Source organism: Hesperophylax consimilis, chromosome 25, assembly GCF_061612785.1.
Source record: "Hesperophylax consimilis isolate HC1 chromosome 25, BYU_Hcon_1.0, whole genome shotgun sequence".
In the NCBI taxonomy this organism is placed as follows: domain Eukaryota; kingdom Metazoa; phylum Arthropoda; class Insecta; order Trichoptera; family Limnephilidae; genus Hesperophylax; species Hesperophylax consimilis.
The window spans coordinates 28,993,325-29,012,204 of record NC_142860.1 but is presented as its reverse complement, the minus strand read 5'-3'; the positions used below and the strand labels follow the sequence as shown (position 1 = coordinate 29,012,204).

Sequence of the window (18,880 nt, the reverse complement as noted above, 5' to 3'; positions counted from 1 at the left end):
TTTATTAGGTGGTATTAGAGAATTTTAAATTGTTTTTTTTTGTAACTGTCATAATTTTCATCAGATATATCCAGGAGTAATTTATTGAATAATTTTATACCGTTAAATAAATAATGATGTTTTGCTGTTGTAGTTCGAACAAGTGGTACGGTTAGTCCTCCAATATAAATAATTATTTAGCTTAAAATTAATTATGGAACATTATTTTTACAAATAAATCTTTATGTAATTGAAGTTCTTAATGTACGAGTATTTTTGTCATAAATTTTTGTGAGAAGGGGAACCGGGAAACCTTGGAAAACATTTATTGTTGGATAGTTATATGGCTTTTTTAAATATGATTTTTATTAATATTTTTTGAATTGTCACAAGTGGACGTAGGTATGATTTATACGCACCCCCCCCCCCCCCGCAAACCACGATTTCATATTGTAGTAGTGTAGAAGGTGCAAGTGCAAAATAAATACCTTTAAGTATTTTTAATGATACAGTATTTCTAAGTCTAAAAAACACAAAGATGAGTTTTCTCATTCTGTCTACTGTGGAGTTTATTTGACTTTTCCATTTGATGTTATTATCGATAATTATTCCAAGATGTTCACAGCCTAAGCACCCTGATCAAGTTTCTGAAAGAATCGCTTGGGTACCTACTGGACTATAAGGGTATAATAGAGCTATGAATTCGATACATGCGATTATATTAATTGGCTAATTATTTAGATTCATTAATTGACAAACAGTTTGCGTTACATATTGGTATTTCGTTAACATTGATATCAGTAAATTTTTCTTTAGCATAGGCTACAATTCCACTACTTTTATTTTTGTGATAATTTGTGACATATTGTTTGTAGTTTGGAATACTTGGTATATTTTTATGTATTGCATGCGAGTGTGCCTCGGATAGTATTAAAAAATCTGGTTGTGGACATAATGTTAAATACATAGGTATACCAGAAGTTCGTCCATGTTTCAAATTATACTCCTTATGTTTAAGTGCAAGATTGTTTGTAGATTTATTATATTGTTGTAGATTTTAGTGCATTCGCTGTATGTTTCACATACGTATTCTTCTATATTTTGATTTTTTGTTGATTTCATTTAAGTTAAAGTTTTCATTGCATTTATGAAGGTGTGATAAAATATATAGTTATAATTCTATAAATATATTAATAATAATCCTCATAATTTGTGTTACGATATTCTTGCTAGATTTCAATTCATATCTTGAGGTTTTTATTTTATTCTATAAGATTTATTTTATATTCAGATAATATTCTGGAACTTATAAATTGTTTGTTTAATTGACAACAATATTTAATTTAAAATAAAACAATAACTTTGTAAACACCACTTTTATTTTTTATACTTTGTGCCGACCGGGTTTCGCTCCCAAAAAAACCGCTTTTTCTTTAAAAAAAAAAAACAACAACGGACGCAATACTACCAACGTAATGCGTAAACGCATCACGGTCGTCGTTATGCATTAAAAACTACGCAGGATGCTTCTTAGTTCTTAGTGTCAAGCGGCATCGTTGTAAATTAACCCAACGTTGCCAAATCTGATGATTTACTCAACCAAACGCTCAAATAATTTATAAAAATGTACTCGTGAATGGCCATGGGGACGCAGTACTATCGAAGTAATGCGTAGACGCAGCAAAATCGTCGTTATGCATTAAAAACCACGCAAGACGATTCTTAGTTCTGAGTATCAAGCGGAATCGTTGTAAATTAACCAAATGTTGCCAAATCTGATGATTTACTCAACCAAACGCTCAAATAATATTTAACAATGTACTCCGAATGGCCACGAGGACGCAGTACTATCGACGTAATGCGTAGACGCAGCAAGACCGTCGTTATGTATTCATAATAATATTTCAACGTGATCGGCCAGGGGGACGCAATACTATCAAAGTAATGCGTGGATGCAGCATAACCGTCGTTGTATATTCAAAATAATATCTACTCGTGATCGTTCACTGGGACGCAATACTATCGACGTGATGCATGGAAGCATCATGATTGTCATTATGAGTTAAAAATAGTATATTCTCATGAGCGGCTACGGGGACGCAGTACTATCGACGTAATGCGTGGACGCAGCACGACCGTCGTTATGTATATAAAATAATATCTACTCGTTATCGGTCTTGAGGACGCAATACTAACGATGTAATGCGTAGACGCAGCATGATCGTCGTTATGTATCGAAAATTATATTACTTCGTGGACGCGGCAAGATCGTAGAAATGAATAAAAACATACACTGCTCGATATATACATCGTGTAGCGAACCTGTCGGCAAAATGTCAAACGTTCAATATTCGTTTCCAGACATTCTGAGACATTTTTTGCTTCCACAAAAATTTTTGCCATACGATTCTACATGGGGTAAGCATCGTTCTGGCCAATTTTGAGGTAAAAACATTGTAGCGTCCGTATATCGGACGCTGTAAGTCGGTGGACGCTGCAATGCTATGGAGTTTTTAGGGGTCGGACGCAACAAATGTAGCGGGATATATATATATATATATATATATATATATATATATATATATTTATCCCCTCTCGTACTATGTTGATCTCGCGCGACGGTACGCCAGGTATATGTTGATCCGTTTGCATTTGTTGATCCACCCCGGATATGTTGATCCACTACCCAAGCTGGCATACATATGTAAATCCCTACAGATCAACTTGTGTCATCGAGATTTTGCTGTAAGCCACGCCCATTTTTCGGTCGCATATACATTTTACACGATTTATTTTGTTGATCTATATATTTCTGACAAACTTGACCGCTTGCATGTGTTGTAACTTGTAACCGCCAATTTCGCGCGCGTTGTGGTACTTTTTAGATTCCGTTAGAACATCCATATTCTATGAAAATGACTCTGTACTTAAAGAGGATAGACTGCCTCACGCGTATTTATATTGAAATGGTACTTTCAAAAACGTCAAATCCATGCTTAAAAAATCTTTTGAACTTGATTAAACAAAAATGTAATTTTAATGCATCATTTACTACGTTTCGTGACTTAGCAGGGGTGCCCGGGTTCATGGGGTGAGATTTGTCTAAGTCATTTTATAAGAGAAATTTTGAACATTGATTGATTAAAATTTTATTTTAATGTATCTTTTACCATCTCTCCCGACGTAAGTTTCTTGTAATGATTAAGTTGAAACAAAGCGTAATATCCATAATATGTGCCTTTTACAATTGCGGTGATTAGATTGGTGAGAATTTAATTTTTCAAATTTTAAATTGAAATTGCTGAAAAATTCATTCCAATTTGTTTTTTACTAAACATGGCTAAAGTCATTTCAAGCACCGATTCCAACCAACGATGTTTTAGTATATGTTCGTCAATCAACAGGAGCCATAATGTCTGTACATCAGAGCCCTCGAGAATTATTACAATTATGTGTACCGCCGCCCCGGGAGCCAATATATTAGATAACCAATACACCTACCATTAGTCACCGCCAACGTTTTAGCGAGATAGTTGTTTATTTTTTGTATTTTTTTACATCGTCTCCACACAGGAGGCCCTAAGGAAAATCGTAACCCTCAAGGCCTATGTCATCTTTGTGAATGCTGTGTTGGGGGTATTTTGAAAGAAAGGAAGGTCAGTGAGTTCTGGGAAGGAAATAGGTATGGATGGGTGGGTAGTATTCTGGGGGTCAGTGTGTTCGAGTGATAAACATAAGATTCCAACTCTCCTACTGCGTTGCAAGGCGATGCGTTGAAAGAGGATTAATCGATCCGGCCCACCACGCATTTGGTAGGCAAGCGCATCCGCCGCCAAGAACCGAACAAACCTCACCCCATAAACCCGGGCACTCCTGCTAAGTCACCAAACATATCAAACTACTTGAGGTGGCTCTCGACTAGCAATCCGTAGGTCGCGGGTTCAAATAAATTTTATTAAAATTAATTTGCACTATTTTACAATTAGTGTTTGGTTATATCTGAATAGCCAGGTACTCTCCCACCTTCCTCCTCGTCATCTCCTTTGAGGATGCCATAGTCTCACTGGCTCCAGACGGAAGTTTTTGTAAGTCTCCATATTCAAATTCGGCGGTATGATTTTTTTATGTGACACCTCTCACTAGAGCGCCCCTGTCTTTACACGTTAAATACATAGAAACTATGTCGCCAACCGGTTGGGCAGCGTTATGGGGCGGGTTAAGGTAGGGACTGTAGGAATGAATTTATTAATGCGGGTCTTAAAGAGGCCCGGATTATATTGATAGCTCGTTCCACATGCGAGCCGACTTACGATAAAACGAGTCGGAGAAACGACCCGTTCATATATGTATAGATAACATCAACTTAACTGTGAACGTGTATTCCGCTCGGTCCGTCGAGTATCAAGCACGTGCACGGTGCACCGGGGATCAATGCTGCTAGCTCCTTTTAACAGGCTCTAATAAAATATCTGTAGAATAGACACAGCATACGCACATTTTGTCATACATGATTTTACCGTACATATGCCTCAGGGATCTCATTTCTACAGTATTCAGTCTACTTTCAGCCTTCTTCTGCCAGTTCCATGCCTCACTTCCGTATATTAGGGTAGGTACCAGCACTCCATTGTGGACTGCTAGCTTCGCTTCTTTGGACAGTTTTTTGTTAGCTCCAACCTCGTCCAATCATCCATTAATTACCCATTATAACCAAGAACCCGGCCACCCCTACTAAGTCACGAAGCGTAATCAGGAGAGATGGTAATAGATGCAAGTTCAAAATTTCCCATATAACATTATGCCTTTTGCTGCCATTTTGGATTTTGATGGTCAAAAGGTATCCCTCAACCAGTCTCTTTCGATCCGGCCCGCCACGCAGTAGGTATTTTTTATGGATTTGATTTTTGCGAAAGTTTCGTTTCAATCTAAATACGCATACATTTCTTATAAACAATTCAAGCAACATATATTAGGGTAGGTACCAGCACTCCATTGTGGACTGCTAGCTTCGCTTCCTTGGACAGTTTTTAGTTAGATCCAACCGCGTCCAATCATCCATTAATTACCCATTATAACCAAGAACCCGGCCTCCCCTACTAAGTCACGAAGCGTAATCAGGAGAGATGGTAAAAGATACAGGTTCAAAATTTCCTACATAACATTATTCCTTTTGCCGCCATTTTGGATTTTTATGGTCGAAAGGTATCCCTCAACCAGTTTATTTCGATCCGGCCCGCCACGCAGTAGATGGGAAAACGCATCCGCCGCCAGGACCTAGACAAACCTCACCCTATGAACCCGTGTACCCCTGCTAAGTTATGATTTTTTTATGGATTTGTTTTTGCGAAATTTTCGTTTCGATCTAAATACGCATACATTTCTTATAAACAATTCAAGCAACACACGTCATTTTGATTTGAAACGGTACCATTTCACAGTCATTTCATGCAATATTCGACTCTAGAGACTAATACTTTGAGTTCAATATCACAAAAGATTACGGAATCACATAAAACCTTGTGATGAACAGTCCACCGATTGCCCCTTGATTGGTTCATTTAGTAAAACCATATATAGGGACACAGATCAACTTTGTCTAATAACTTCTTACCTGGATCAACATACTACGGGAATAGATCAATATATATGAGATCAACATACATAAGTATGCCAATTTGGGTAGATCAACATACTACGGGAATATATCAATATATATGAGATCAACATAAGTATGCCAATTTGGGTAGATCAACATAAATCATGCATCCGATTTCCATACAAATTTTGAAAATTTTACTAACAGTATATCAAATGGTTTTTCTGGCAAACTGGCAACATTGATAAGTATTGTACCACTGTTGTCAATTCATTCAGATGTATTCCATAATAGCCAAGTTATATGGTGTTTAAGGTGGATCAACTTAGTCTAACAACGTCTTACTGGATCAACATAATACGGGAAGAGGACAATATATATATATATATATATATATGATTGGACTTGGTGAGATGACAAATTGTTTTTTAAGCGTTTAAAGTTGTAACGTTTTCAGGAACACATTAGAAGGCATTGTTGGCTTAACAATTATTGGAAGATAGATGGTCAGCAAGAGTACTTAATTCTAATACAATATTTATAATATGTGATGAAATGGAAACATAACATTTTGTTTACTAGTATTAGCTTCGGGCCATCGTGTGAATCGGTCAATCATGGTGGGTATGTACTTGTATTCGTTGCATGAGGGTAGTGGACCAACTATATCGATGTGAATGTTGCGAAATCTGTCCTCAGGTAATAAGTACGTAGCTAGAGGTGCAACAGTATGTTTTGATACCTTAGATTTTTGGCAAGCTATACATTGTTTAACGAAGCCTTTGATGTCTTTCGCCATGTCGGGCCAAACAAATCTATGTTCGATAGTGTTCACCGTTCCCAGGATACCGGGGTGGCAAACATTATGAACGCTCTCGATCACTTGTTGTCTCATGCTGGGTGGTACTAGTGGTCGTACGTGACCTGTTGAAATATCACACCACAAAAGAGTGTCTGTGCCAGGAATCACCATTTGACGTAGAGTGAGGGTGCTGCCATTGTTAGCCTTGAATTGTCCGTCAGGTTGGCATTGCTCTAACCGCATTTGATCGTAGTCAATTGTAGTGGGACTGTTGATCACCTCTATAAGAGATAGTGTGTCCGCAACTACGTTCTGTTGTCCAGAAACATACCTTATGTTGGTTGAGAACTGCGCTATGTAATCTAGCTGTCTCTCTTGATGGGGAGAGCTAGACGCGCCTTTTTTATTCAGAGCGAAGGTGATTGGCTTGTGATCAGTGAATATAATAAAGTGACGGCCGTATTTCACGGATTCGTAAACGGCGGTCAGTTCGCGGTCAAAAGTGCTGTATTTTTGCTGTGCAGATGTGAACTTTTTTGAGAAGAATCCAAGCGGTTCCCAAGTGTTCCCTTTTGACTGCTGTAGTGAGGCGCCTAACGCCTTGTCGCTGGCATCAACCATCATTGCCAGTTTAGCGTTTGGGTCGGGGTGCGCAAGTAAAGCTCCGTTCGCAAGTTGTTATTTGCATTCCTCAAAAGCCTCAGTTAGTTCCGGGTTCCAGGTGATGATCCTCTTATCATTATTTTTATACCAGGCAGTGCAGTTGTACAATGTTGCTTGGGTGTTGATAGAATTCGGAAGGAACCTGCGGTAGTAATTTAACATACCTAAAAAGCGACGTAGATCTTTCGCTGTTTTAGGTAGTGGGAAACCTGTCACAGCTTGGACTTTGTCTTTGATTGGAGTCATGCCTTCCGGAGTTATTGTATGTCCGAGGAAGTTCACAGATGTGGCTCCGAATTGGCATTTCTGTACATAATTGACAATTCCGTTGTCAGCTACTCGTTTAAGTAATATATCTAGATGTTTTTGTGTTCTTCATCGTCCGCTGAAGCTATTAGTATGTCATCTAGATAAACAAAACAGAAATCCAGGTCTCTTGTATACGCGTGCATGAAACGTTGAAAACTCTTGTAACATATTTGCCAATGGATGGGTGATGAAAGGATTAATTGTATAAATTAATGATGGATCTTACGATTGTGACATTAATTGGTAATTACCAAATACAATAATCTAGTCATCTACGCACACGCACTGAACGCATTGTATGTAGGTAGTGATGAGATCTGATAAGGAAGTTAAATAATAGAATGATTTAAATATCAACAGACACTAATTTATTAAATTATTAAAATACTTAACAATTATTTAAAATACTTGATCAATAAAAATAAACATGAGACTCTAACAACATCTTAAACAGACGGCCGGCATAGTCCAGTGGTAACGCATTGGACTGCCATTCCGAAGGTCGCGGGTTCGAACCCGGCGTGCGCAAATAAATTTTATTTGATTGATTTGTGTTATTTCACAATTAATTAATTAAAATAATATATATTATATTTGCCGCACGTTCCAGAGTGGAAGATACTACCAGTATCGCCCTGGTGTAAGACCACCATTCAGAATTGAAACGTTGCTCCAAATGGCTTTAGCCGTGTTTAGTGACTAGATCTGAATAGCCAGGTACTTCCCCACCTTCCTCTTTCCCTTCCCCACTTACCTTCAGCCTCACAACATCCCCCAATTGGGGATGCCATAGTCTCACTGGCTCCAGACGGGAGCAGTTGGGACTCTTGTGAGGTATTCACTATAAAAAAAAAAATAAAAAAAAACTTCATGAAAGGATGCAATCTTTAAATGTTAATAATATGTTTATGTGATTCTCAAATAACATGAGCGAGTGAAAACTCACAAAATTCCAAAATAAATATTAAATAAATAAATTAATTATTATGACATAACATTTTTTTTTTAAATATTTGAAAAGTGTATTAAACAATGACTAAATCAAAGAAAACACCATGCCAATGGTTTCCTAAAACCAGAGAAAAATAGAACGTTATGAGCATCTGAGGCTATCGCGGAAAACTGCATGAAGTATTTTCTAAATTATTGAATTAAAATAGTCAACCAACACCAAGGCAAACTAAGGTACTAATGAACAACATTTGAAGAACAACCATGCACACAATTAAAATGACACGAGGACCAAACTCGGTACAGAACTGTTAAAACGAAATACAGCTTCGTATATGCCATAATTGAAATACAGAATGTCCCTCTAGAAAGGACAAACCGTACCTCAAAAGAAGTCGCCATCACGGACTTAGTTCATTAAAGAACAATTTGTATAATCTCACAAAGTAAAATCAGCTATTAAAAGATCCCTCGAACAGAAAAATAGCACAAAACAGTGGCCAACTGAGATTGTGAACTTCACTGCCCTAGGATAACGAATAAAATGATACAATGGATTCAAAACGTGAGATTAAAAAATGTTCAATACAATATGATAGCACTCAAATCCACAAAAGAATGGATTCAATGCGTGAGATTAAAAAACGTCAATCCCCCGCGTTGAATCGGAATGGACAAATTACTCCCCAAAACACATACTACACATGTACACAAGGACAAAGCAAAACTTATACAAAATACACTCAATGTGAAGACACAAAAATACTAGTCATGTCCTCACAATGAGAGAACACAAGAAAATTTGCAAACCTGAGGGCAAAGCAAGCAATAACCTTATATATAACAAGAGAAAAGGGATTAATTCTCAAATAAAAATATAACGATTACAACATAAGAAAAAATAGTTCATCAATTAACCCACCCCAAGATCAGTTAGCTTCTTCTAACTTGATTATATCCTTAACATGAAAAGTTCCCACAGGTTTCCCTGTCATATCCGCTAATTGATAAGCAACAGGCGATATTTTGCAAATAATTTTACTACGTATAAATTTGGGGGCTAATTTTGCTGAAAAGTATCTACCAGCGTCAGACAAAGCAAAGGACCTTCTCCAGACAATGTCCCCAACCTCATATTGAACGTCCCTACGACGCAGATTATATTGAACCTTATTACGTTCGTATGATTGTCTTAAGGACGTGCGAACTTGCGAGAAAATGTCATTTAATTCATGTAAATCAGATGCCCATGAATCGCGTTTAGAGAATCTAATGTCTTCCGCGTTGAAGTCTACACCTTTGTAGTCATTTCCCGAAATTACAATCTCTCTACCAAAATTAAGGAAGAACGGTGTATAGCCTGTGACTTCATGAACAGCCGTGTTTATAGCCAGTTCAATTTCAGGTAGATGGCACGCCCAGGATCTGTGATCAGATCCCACAAAAGAACCCAGGGCTGCTACCAACACCTTGTTTACACGCTCAACAGGATTGTTCTGCGGGTGATATCTGCAATTATAAAACAAGTGACGGATATGAAATTTATTGGCCAGCGCTTTCATGTCACGCGATATATATTGTAGGCCATTATCCAAAACAATCGTATCTGGAACACCGAATTTATAAAAGATATCATTTTCCAAAATTTCCGCAATAACACTACCCGTTGCTTTCCTAAGTGGAAAAAGTCTAGTATACTTCGTAAAGAAATCAGAAACCACTAAAAGGTAAGTATAACCTTTTTTGTAAGAATTAGGGTAAGGACCTAATAGATCTGTCGCAATCATTTGCCACGGCCTTTGTACAAGTTTCGGGTCACCCATCAAACTAGGAGGCAGTAAGTTAGAACTTTTATAAACTAAACAAGTATGACATTTACTTACAAATAAACTTCACATCAGCTGCCATTTTAGGCCAGTAGTATTTAAGTTTAATCCTATTTAACGTTTTTAAGATGCCAAAATGTGCACAAGAAGGCGGAACGTGATTTTGAATGATGACGTTTTTCCTACACTCTTTTGGGAGAACTTCCTTCCAGTCATAAGACCTGTGTAGAGCCTCCATGCTCTGAATGTGTTTGAAGATGACACCATTGCAAACTTTAAACGCTGGAAATTTTTCCGGATTAGACAAAATTTTTTCTTTCAAACTTAAGTACCAACGGTCGGAAGTGGAAAAGGACTGATTAATCAAGTCAACATGTAAAGGGTCACGAGACAGTGCGTCCGGAACAATGTTGTCTTTACCGCTCCTATGTATTATTTCAAAGTTGAACTGCTGTAGTCTAACCGCCCACCGCGCTAATCTACCCGACGGAGACTTTAAGTTTGTAAGCCATTTTAGACTATAGTGATCAGTGATAACCTTGACAGGAATAGGCGAACCTTCAATATAACCCCTAAATTTCTCTAGTGCAAAGATCATAGCATTTAACTCCTTCTCGGTTGTGGAGTGATTTTTCTCCTGTGCAGATAGTGATCTGGAAATAAAGGAAATAGGGTGTTCTATACCATTAATGTCAGATTGAGAAAGGACCGCCCCCAAACCGGTGTTCGATGCATCGCAACTAATTGTAAAGGGTTTACTAAAGTCGGGACAAGCAAGAACAGGAGCCTTGACCAGAATATTCTTTAATTTAGTAAAGGCAGCATCAGCCTGTACATTCCATACAAACTTTTTACCAGCAAACTCCTTTTTGGTTAAATTATGCAAAGGTGCTGCAATTAAAGAAAAATTTAAAATGAACCTTTTGTACCAAGAAAGTATACCGATAAACCTACGCAAGCTCTTTTGCGACGTTGGAATGGGGAAGTCAACGATTGCTTTTACTTTTTCCGGGTCAGTTCTCAAACCATCCTTATCAATCACGAAACCTAGGTATTTAAGGGAATCACGACAAAAGACTGACTTCTCTACGTTAATAGTCAAACCCGCAGCTTGTAACTTTTGTTTAACCCGTCTTAAAAGATCAACGTGTTTTTCAAAGGTAGAGCTAATGATAATTATGTCATCTAGATAACAAAAGACCTACCCATCGAACTCCGGACCCAAAACCTTGTCCATTAGCCTCATCATCCGAGAACTCGCACCATGAAGACCAAAAGGCATTGTTACAAAGTGGAATAGGCCTCGTTTAGGGATAGTAAATGCGGTTTTCTCTTTAGAATCTTCCTCTAACGGGATTTGAAAAAAAGCATCATTAAGGTCTAAAGTTGATAGATAACGTGCTCCTCCGAGACTATTTAAGATATCAGATATCAACGGTAGACTATAAGCGTCCCGCCGCGAGACCGCGTTGAGTTTTCTACTATCCAAGCAAGTCTAAAAGAACCATTTTTCTTGGGCACTAAAACAATAGGATTATTTATTTATTATTTTTTTATTTTATTTACGCCCTAATGGGCTTTTACATGAAAATATACATTTACATTGATTACAATAATTGAACATAAGAAGATAAATGGAGTTAATTGTAAGAAAGCAACACATATAATAAAATTTTGTGCAAATTAGCAAAACACTAATAAGATGGATTCAATATAAAATATACCCAAGCATGAAATAGTAAGTAAAAGAAAGTTCAACATAAAAAGTAAGTAAGTGGGTGTGTTTAAACCCAGTATTAATTGTGAGTTTAACAAATCGATAAACCAATATAAATTAGAGTGTAACTTACTCGTGAGGTAAAGAACATTATAACAGAGATTTAAAAAAAAAAAAAAAAAAAAATAACAAAATAAGAGTTGCACCTGTAAAAAGCAAAAACTAATAGAATTTAGCAATATCGACATGAATAAGAAATAATAAGATCTGAGATGGAACATAGTGTTATGTATAAAAAGTAGTTAGTAGGTATATGCATACAATTATAAGTGTATAGTAGAGCAAATAAAAAACAAACAAATATGGATATAATTTACTTGAAAGGTTTCGAATGGGAGAAGATGTAATAAAATTATTAAAGCTATAAAAGTTAATTATTAGCCGATAAAATCGAAATAAGTTGCCTTTTAAAGCTCACAAAATTGTCAAAACCAAACATATCTATAAGTTCACAGTATTTATTCGCAAGGTTGTGAATTCTAGGAATTGGTGAAAAAATAGAATAATTAGTGTTGAGGTTCTTGTTAAATTTAAAAGTATCTTTACTGCGAGTTTGCCTAGCAGGAACATTAATGCAAATAAGTTCCAACAAATTAGGGCTGTCAATTAAAGATTTAATAATTTTGAATAAAAATAGCAAATCAATTAACACTCTTCTATCAGATAATTTAAGAAGTTTAGTTTCAGCAAGCAAGTTATTGTAATTTATAAATTCGATTGTAATTTTCATTTTAAAATTAATGTACCGAAGGAATTTATTTTGTACCTTTTCTAATGATTGAGAATGGACCTTGTAGTACGGTGACCATACGGTGGAATTGTATTCTAATTTGCTTCGTACTAACGAGCAATACAGATGTTTTAATGTTGACATACTTTTAAAATTTGCTCCCATTCTCAAAATAAAACCTAGTATTCTCATCGCATCGCTTGTTATTTCATCGATGTGTTCGTTAAACTGTAGACTCTCGTGGAATATAACACCAAGATCACGAATCTGTGATACACGAAGAAGATTAGCGCCATTCATAAAATAGGAAAAATTAAGTGGATTTTTGCCTTTGTAAAAACTGATAATCTGGCATTTACCTAAATTTAGTTGCAAATCATTGACAGAACACCACGCACATAGTTTATTAAGGTTCAACTGCAAAATTGCGCATTATTCCACGAGCTATTGCTGGGTTCTACTACTCCCAGATTTAATAGTCTGTCAAGTTCTCTGTGAGCTTCCGGCAATAAATGAGGAGATATCGGATAAACACGTTGCTTAATAGGTTGACAATCACCCGTGTCAATGACATGTTTTTCAAGAGACGTTCTACCCAAACGATTTCTAGGAAAGGCTTCAAATTCGTGTATAACGTTATTTAAGGTTGATTGTTGAAATGAATCTAAGTTCTCAAAGCTATCTAGTCCTCTTACCTCAGACACGCAACTATTGTCAGAGTCATTAGTCATTAATTTAGTTAACTTGGGACAAATGTTAAAAACTTTCCAAAAGTCGCAACCGAGGATGATGTTAGATTTTATATCTGGCATAACTACAAAATTAAAAATTTTCTTAACGTTACCAAGAACTACCGGAACCGCAATTTTGTGAACGCACTCTACTGTATGACCCGTAGCAGAAGTGAGTGAAATTTTTTTCTTAAGAACAGAAAGATTTAACCCTAGTTTTAAAAATTGACGATGAAAATTATTACCAATAATTGAGATATGCGAACCAGAGTCAAGAAGGCCAGAAAAGTTGGAACCCAGAACCTGGAAAATGATGTGTGGACGGCCATCCCTTTTAGCCGCACTCACCACCTTCGAAGTCCAAAGGTTCTTGAAGAAAGTTCTGGTTTCCGACAGCACAGCAAGCCGATGCCTGGCGGTGATGTCAGCGAACGGTGTCGACTTGCCGCTCGCAGACAGGACCCCCAGGACATCTAGTTTTTTGCCTGCCGGCAGTTGCATGAAGGCGCCTTCACCCCAGGACGGCCACAGCGGAAACATCTCACCTCCCTAGAACTCATATTTGACGGGCTACGTTTATTGAACTCAAAAGATTGACGATGATTCCTGAAATTGGGATTATTCTGAGACATTCTGTTGTTCCCTCTGCTAAATGCATTATTTGAGGAGGAATGAGAAACATTATTATAATTAACAGTATTTGCATTTGGCGGGGAAGGTCTGGAATCAGACCGACTGTCTGCTAGTTCAATCATCTTTCCCAATCTTTTAAGACAATTAATGTCCGAGATGACAGAGAGCGATAATTTTTTAATGTATCTCGGTAACATATTACATTGCAATATTTCCAGAATTTCGTCATCTGGTAATTTTGACGACAATTGATTGTTTAAAGTCAAGACACGAGTTATGAATGAACCCAGGTTCTCTTTTTGATGCTGGTACGTGGCTCTGATCTGAGCAACTAAACGTCTTTCATGGTCCAGTAGCTCAAATTCTTCCTTTAGAGCAATTACAATATCCGTCTATGACTTAAAAGAGGAACGGTTGACTCTAAACCAGTCTAAAGCATGACCTGTAAAAAGTTAAAAAAACCGCAGATGAAAAAAGAGAAGCTGTACTTACGTTCCGAGATATAGACAAATCGTTGACCCGTTCAATGAAATTATGTACGTTCCCAGTACCGTCGAAGGTTAAGTTCCATTTGTGAACCGGAACTGTGTTAGACGCGACCGCCGAATTCGCCGAAGTAGTGCCATCCTCTGGTTTAGACATGATTAACGCACGACTTCTTGTTAAAATGGTCGAATCCGTCATACCTAACTAACAGGGTAGGTAGAAAAAAATCATTAGAACATGCAAGCAACAATACAACAACCACAATCGCCGCAAAACACAAAAAAAATAATATAAAATAAGTGTGACGTCAGCGTTTTAACGAACACGATAATAAGACGAAAACGTCATGAGTTGTGCCGGAAAACTAAGCTGCGTAAAATGAAAAATTAATAAAATCTCAGTGACACGATGTAAACTCGAACAACACCCGAACATCTACCTTGCAACACGAAAGGTCTTTTCCAGGGATTAAACAAGAAATTCATTAAAAAAAAAATCAGACATCTCAATACAAGATTAAAACAAGGAAAGAAAAAGAATACTGCATTATTATTTAGTCAAAAATTAGGTTCTCCCACAAGGGCTGCCATTTGTAACATATTTGCCAATGGATGGGTGATGAAAGGATTAATTGTATAAATTAATGATGGATCTTACGATTGTGACATTAATTGGTAATTACCAAATACAATAATCTAGTCATCTACGCACACGCACTGAACGCATTGTATGTAGGTAGTGATGAGATCTGATAAGGAAGTTAAATAATAGAATGATTTAAATATCAACAGACGCTAATTTATTAAATTATTGAAATACTTAACAATTATTTAAAATACTTGATCAATAAAAATAAACATGAGACTCTAACAACATCTTATCTCCGGGCGTGTCAAGAATGTACGTGAGTTTAACGCCATCTTGATAAAATTTATGACTAACAAGCAGGTAACATTAATAAATTAAACACTTAAAATCTTGTAAGCAATGTCTGAGCGGGCGCCAGCGTGTTATAAAATAACAACGCAAGAAGTTAAATAAGTAATCCCTATTAGAATGATAAGTTACATGGTTAAAAAAAGTTAAAAGTGAAAAGACCTTTCGTGACTTGCAAAGTAGTCCCTCATTGTTCCAGTGTCGCTCGAACACACCGTAGTCCTCTGAGTCCAGCCAGCAACTGAGCTCGACGAAGTGCGCTCCGCTTAGAGAGCTCGCAACAGTCTTGCCAATCGGAGAAAATTGACCAATGTTTATTCTAATCGGGTAGGGACTGCGCCGCCCAGAAGTACGCACTGCTACGTTTGATAATCCGAATTGCATGCGAGTGAATTCAAACAATCCGAACGGAGTGATGATTGCAGTTTTCGGGATATCCTCAGGTTCTACAGGTATTTGATAGTATGCTCGCGTTTAATCGATGGTTGAAAAAATCTTTGCTTTTGCCAGTTTATGAGCGAAATCTTGAAGCTGGGCTATTGGGTATTTGTCAGGCAAAGTTTTGGCGTTCAATAATTTGTAATCCCCGCATGGACGCCAGTCGCCGTTTGGTTTCTTTACCATGTGTAAAAGGCTGGCCCAGTTGCTTTTGGAAGGGCGTAAAATTCCTCGTTCCATGAGAAACTTAAATTCGCGTTTGGCTGCCTCGAGGAGCGCTGGTGCTAATCTGCGTGCACGTTCAGTTACTGGTGGGCCTCTAGTTTTGATGCAATGCGTAACAGAATGTTTGACTGCATCCGGTGTCTGCAAAGAAGGCCTAGTCAAAGTGAGGTATTTGTTGAGGATCTCGTGGTAACTCTGTGCTGAGGGAACTGTGGCGATGCCAGTTGTTGGTCCTCTATAAGTAGCTCCTCTGATTTTTAGTCCAGTAGATTGATCTTCAAGTTTAGCTCTTCTCAAGTTAACAGTGGGGTTATAATGATGGAGGAAGTCTGCGCCAAAGATTGGTTTTGAGACGTCGGCTACGATGAAACGCCATTTCATAGTGCGGCGAAGGCCAAAGTAGAGTTAGATAATTTTCGTGCCGTAGGTTTTTATCGGTTTTCTATTCGCTCCATATAAGGTTGAAGGGCAGTTTTCGGAAGTTATATTGCCTTTGGGTACTGTAATTTTTCTAGAAATTACAGAAACGTCTGCGCCAGTGTCCACTAAATATCTCTGAGATGTTTGCAGATCGTAGATGAAGAGACGACAAAAGGTTTTTTTTCGACAAAGGGATCTCACACGCCTCTACTGGGAGATTCCGCTTTCGTTTCCCGACTTCTTTTTTTCATAAGTGCAAGGCTTATTGCATTTGTACGCCTTCTCGTCAAATCTAGCATGGTAGAAGCATTTTCCATCTCGATTCCGATTGGGAGATGAGTTGCGTGAACCGGATCCTGAGCGGCTATGGTTACGACGGGGGCTCTGGTTTCTTCGTCCTCAATAGCCGGGTGTGGGCTCATTTCTTGCTATGCGTAGCTGTAATACTTCACGCGAAAGTGCGGCGATTTTTTTTTGAAGTTGTAGCAGTAAAGAATGTTCATTTGGAGATGAAGAAATTTCATGCGGTTTGTGACGAGAAGTGCTTGGTTTATTGTGGTCTTCAACAGCGCTGCAGTCGGTAGATTGGTAGACATCTAAGATTTTGTCTGCAGCTGTAGCAAGTTGATTGATGTCGTTATCAGGGAGTGCTGAAAGGATTGCTTGCACATGTTGAGGTAGGCGTTGTAACCATAAAGTAAAGTCTGCCAAGGTAGGTCCTGCGAGTTCAAGCATGTGACGTAATAGGCCGGTAGGCTTCCTGTCTTCCAGTTGTATGCCGGTCAGTAATCTAGTGAGGCGTTTTTCAGCATAGTCTTGAAGTCGGTCTATTAGTGCTGCTTTCAGGTTGATGTATTTTTCAGAGTTAGGTGGGTGCGTCACTACGTCGCTTACGTATTGTAAAGTTTGTGTGTCCAACGCTGCGATAATGATATTATACTTGGTAAAATCACCCTTGATACGCGAGTTAATGAACTGTGCTTCTGCCTGCACAAACCATAGTCAGATGTTTTCTCTCCAGCACGGTGGTAGGCTAACCGAGACATAGTTAATCGTTGTTGCGGAGCTTGAGTCGTCGGTATGTTCCATGGTGGTGCGAATATTTTTTGCTGCCTGATCTTGAATTTCAATTGTGGATGTGCTTGTCGTAGAGGTGTTCTTATCCGAGGTCATTTCAACATAAATCCGAATAGCACTGAAGACAATAATTTGGCAAACGAAAACGTGAAAACGTTACGCTTAATTTCAATCAAAAAATGTATGAGAATGTTTGCACATAGTTGGAATCATAATATGTTGGAACGTGTTGTGACAAATTATTTAAGCCATGTTTTGTAAGTACGTTTGAAAACAAGTATTGACAATAAAATCTGAGATTTACGTGGCAGCATCATGGTTGTTGAAGCTGATCAGGTTTCCGAGGTTGTCCGTTGCAGGTTGAATCCGGACCGATGACGGCAGGTAGATCGACGATGTAGTTGGAGATCTCGGCTCGTGGAGAAGTTTTCATAAGGTGCGTCAGTTTTAGCTAAATTATCCCAGGAAACTGTCCTTGAGGTCGAGTGCCAAACCAACACGTGTTTCGAAAAAGAAAAAAATGGCGATGTTTGAAATTTTAAAATGTTATACGAGGTTTCAAAGTCGCAGGTCACCAGATGTGGAAGTTTCATGTTGCAGGAGTCGTGGTTCGCCAGGATACTTACTCGGTGCTGCGGGGTCATTGATTCGGAGTAATGAAAGAAACTTCCACGTTTAATAATTTATTAATCAGAAGGTTACGAATAACATTTTAGAGCGAAAGTGATTTGAATGAATAACAATGTGTTGGTCATACTACGCTCAAGAACAGAATGGCGCTCCGGTCGCCGGCGTGTCCGCTGGGACCCTCGGTGACTCGAGCGGCCGGTGTTGTCATTTTAAAACGGGTCACCATTTTCTGAATAATTAGCAATATATTGGGGTGCTTTACTAGATCACGACAAAATAAATAACTATTCAATGTTAATTGCATTATGATAATAATATTAAATAAATATTAAAACCTGATTCGTTCCTTTTTTCTGGAATTTTTCCGAGCCCCAAAAAAATAGGGAACGAATCAAATTCCAAAATAAACATAAAACACGTAAACATATATTCTAAAATAATCACATAAAATGTATCTGTTATCAGCCTATGAGCTATCATGGTAAGTATCTATTATAAGCTGAAGAGCTATCATGGTAAAGAATATCTGTTCTGAGCTGATGGGCTATCACGGTATCTATTCTGAGCTGACAAGCTATCACGGTAAAGAATATCTGTTATGAGCTGATGGGCTATAACGGTATCTTTTCTGAGCTGACAAGCTATCATGTATAAAAAGAAAAGCTATAAGC

General features: G+C 37.8%; 1 protein-coding gene across 1 annotated transcript in view; it reads right to left on the bottom strand.

Annotated features, from left to right (window-relative positions):
- LOC149411777 (uncharacterized) overlaps positions 1 to 15,110 on the bottom strand; it is a 58,556-nt gene extending 43,446 nt beyond the window's left edge. The window contains exon 1 of the mRNA XM_089646891.1: positions 13,631 to 15,110. Coding sequence (XP_089503017.1) covers positions 13,631 to 13,904 — 274 coding nt within the window. The 5' untranslated portion in view covers positions 13,905 to 15,110. The remainder of the gene's footprint in view (positions 1 to 13,630) is intronic.
- Between the last annotated feature and the right edge of the window lie 3,770 nt (positions 15,111 to 18,880).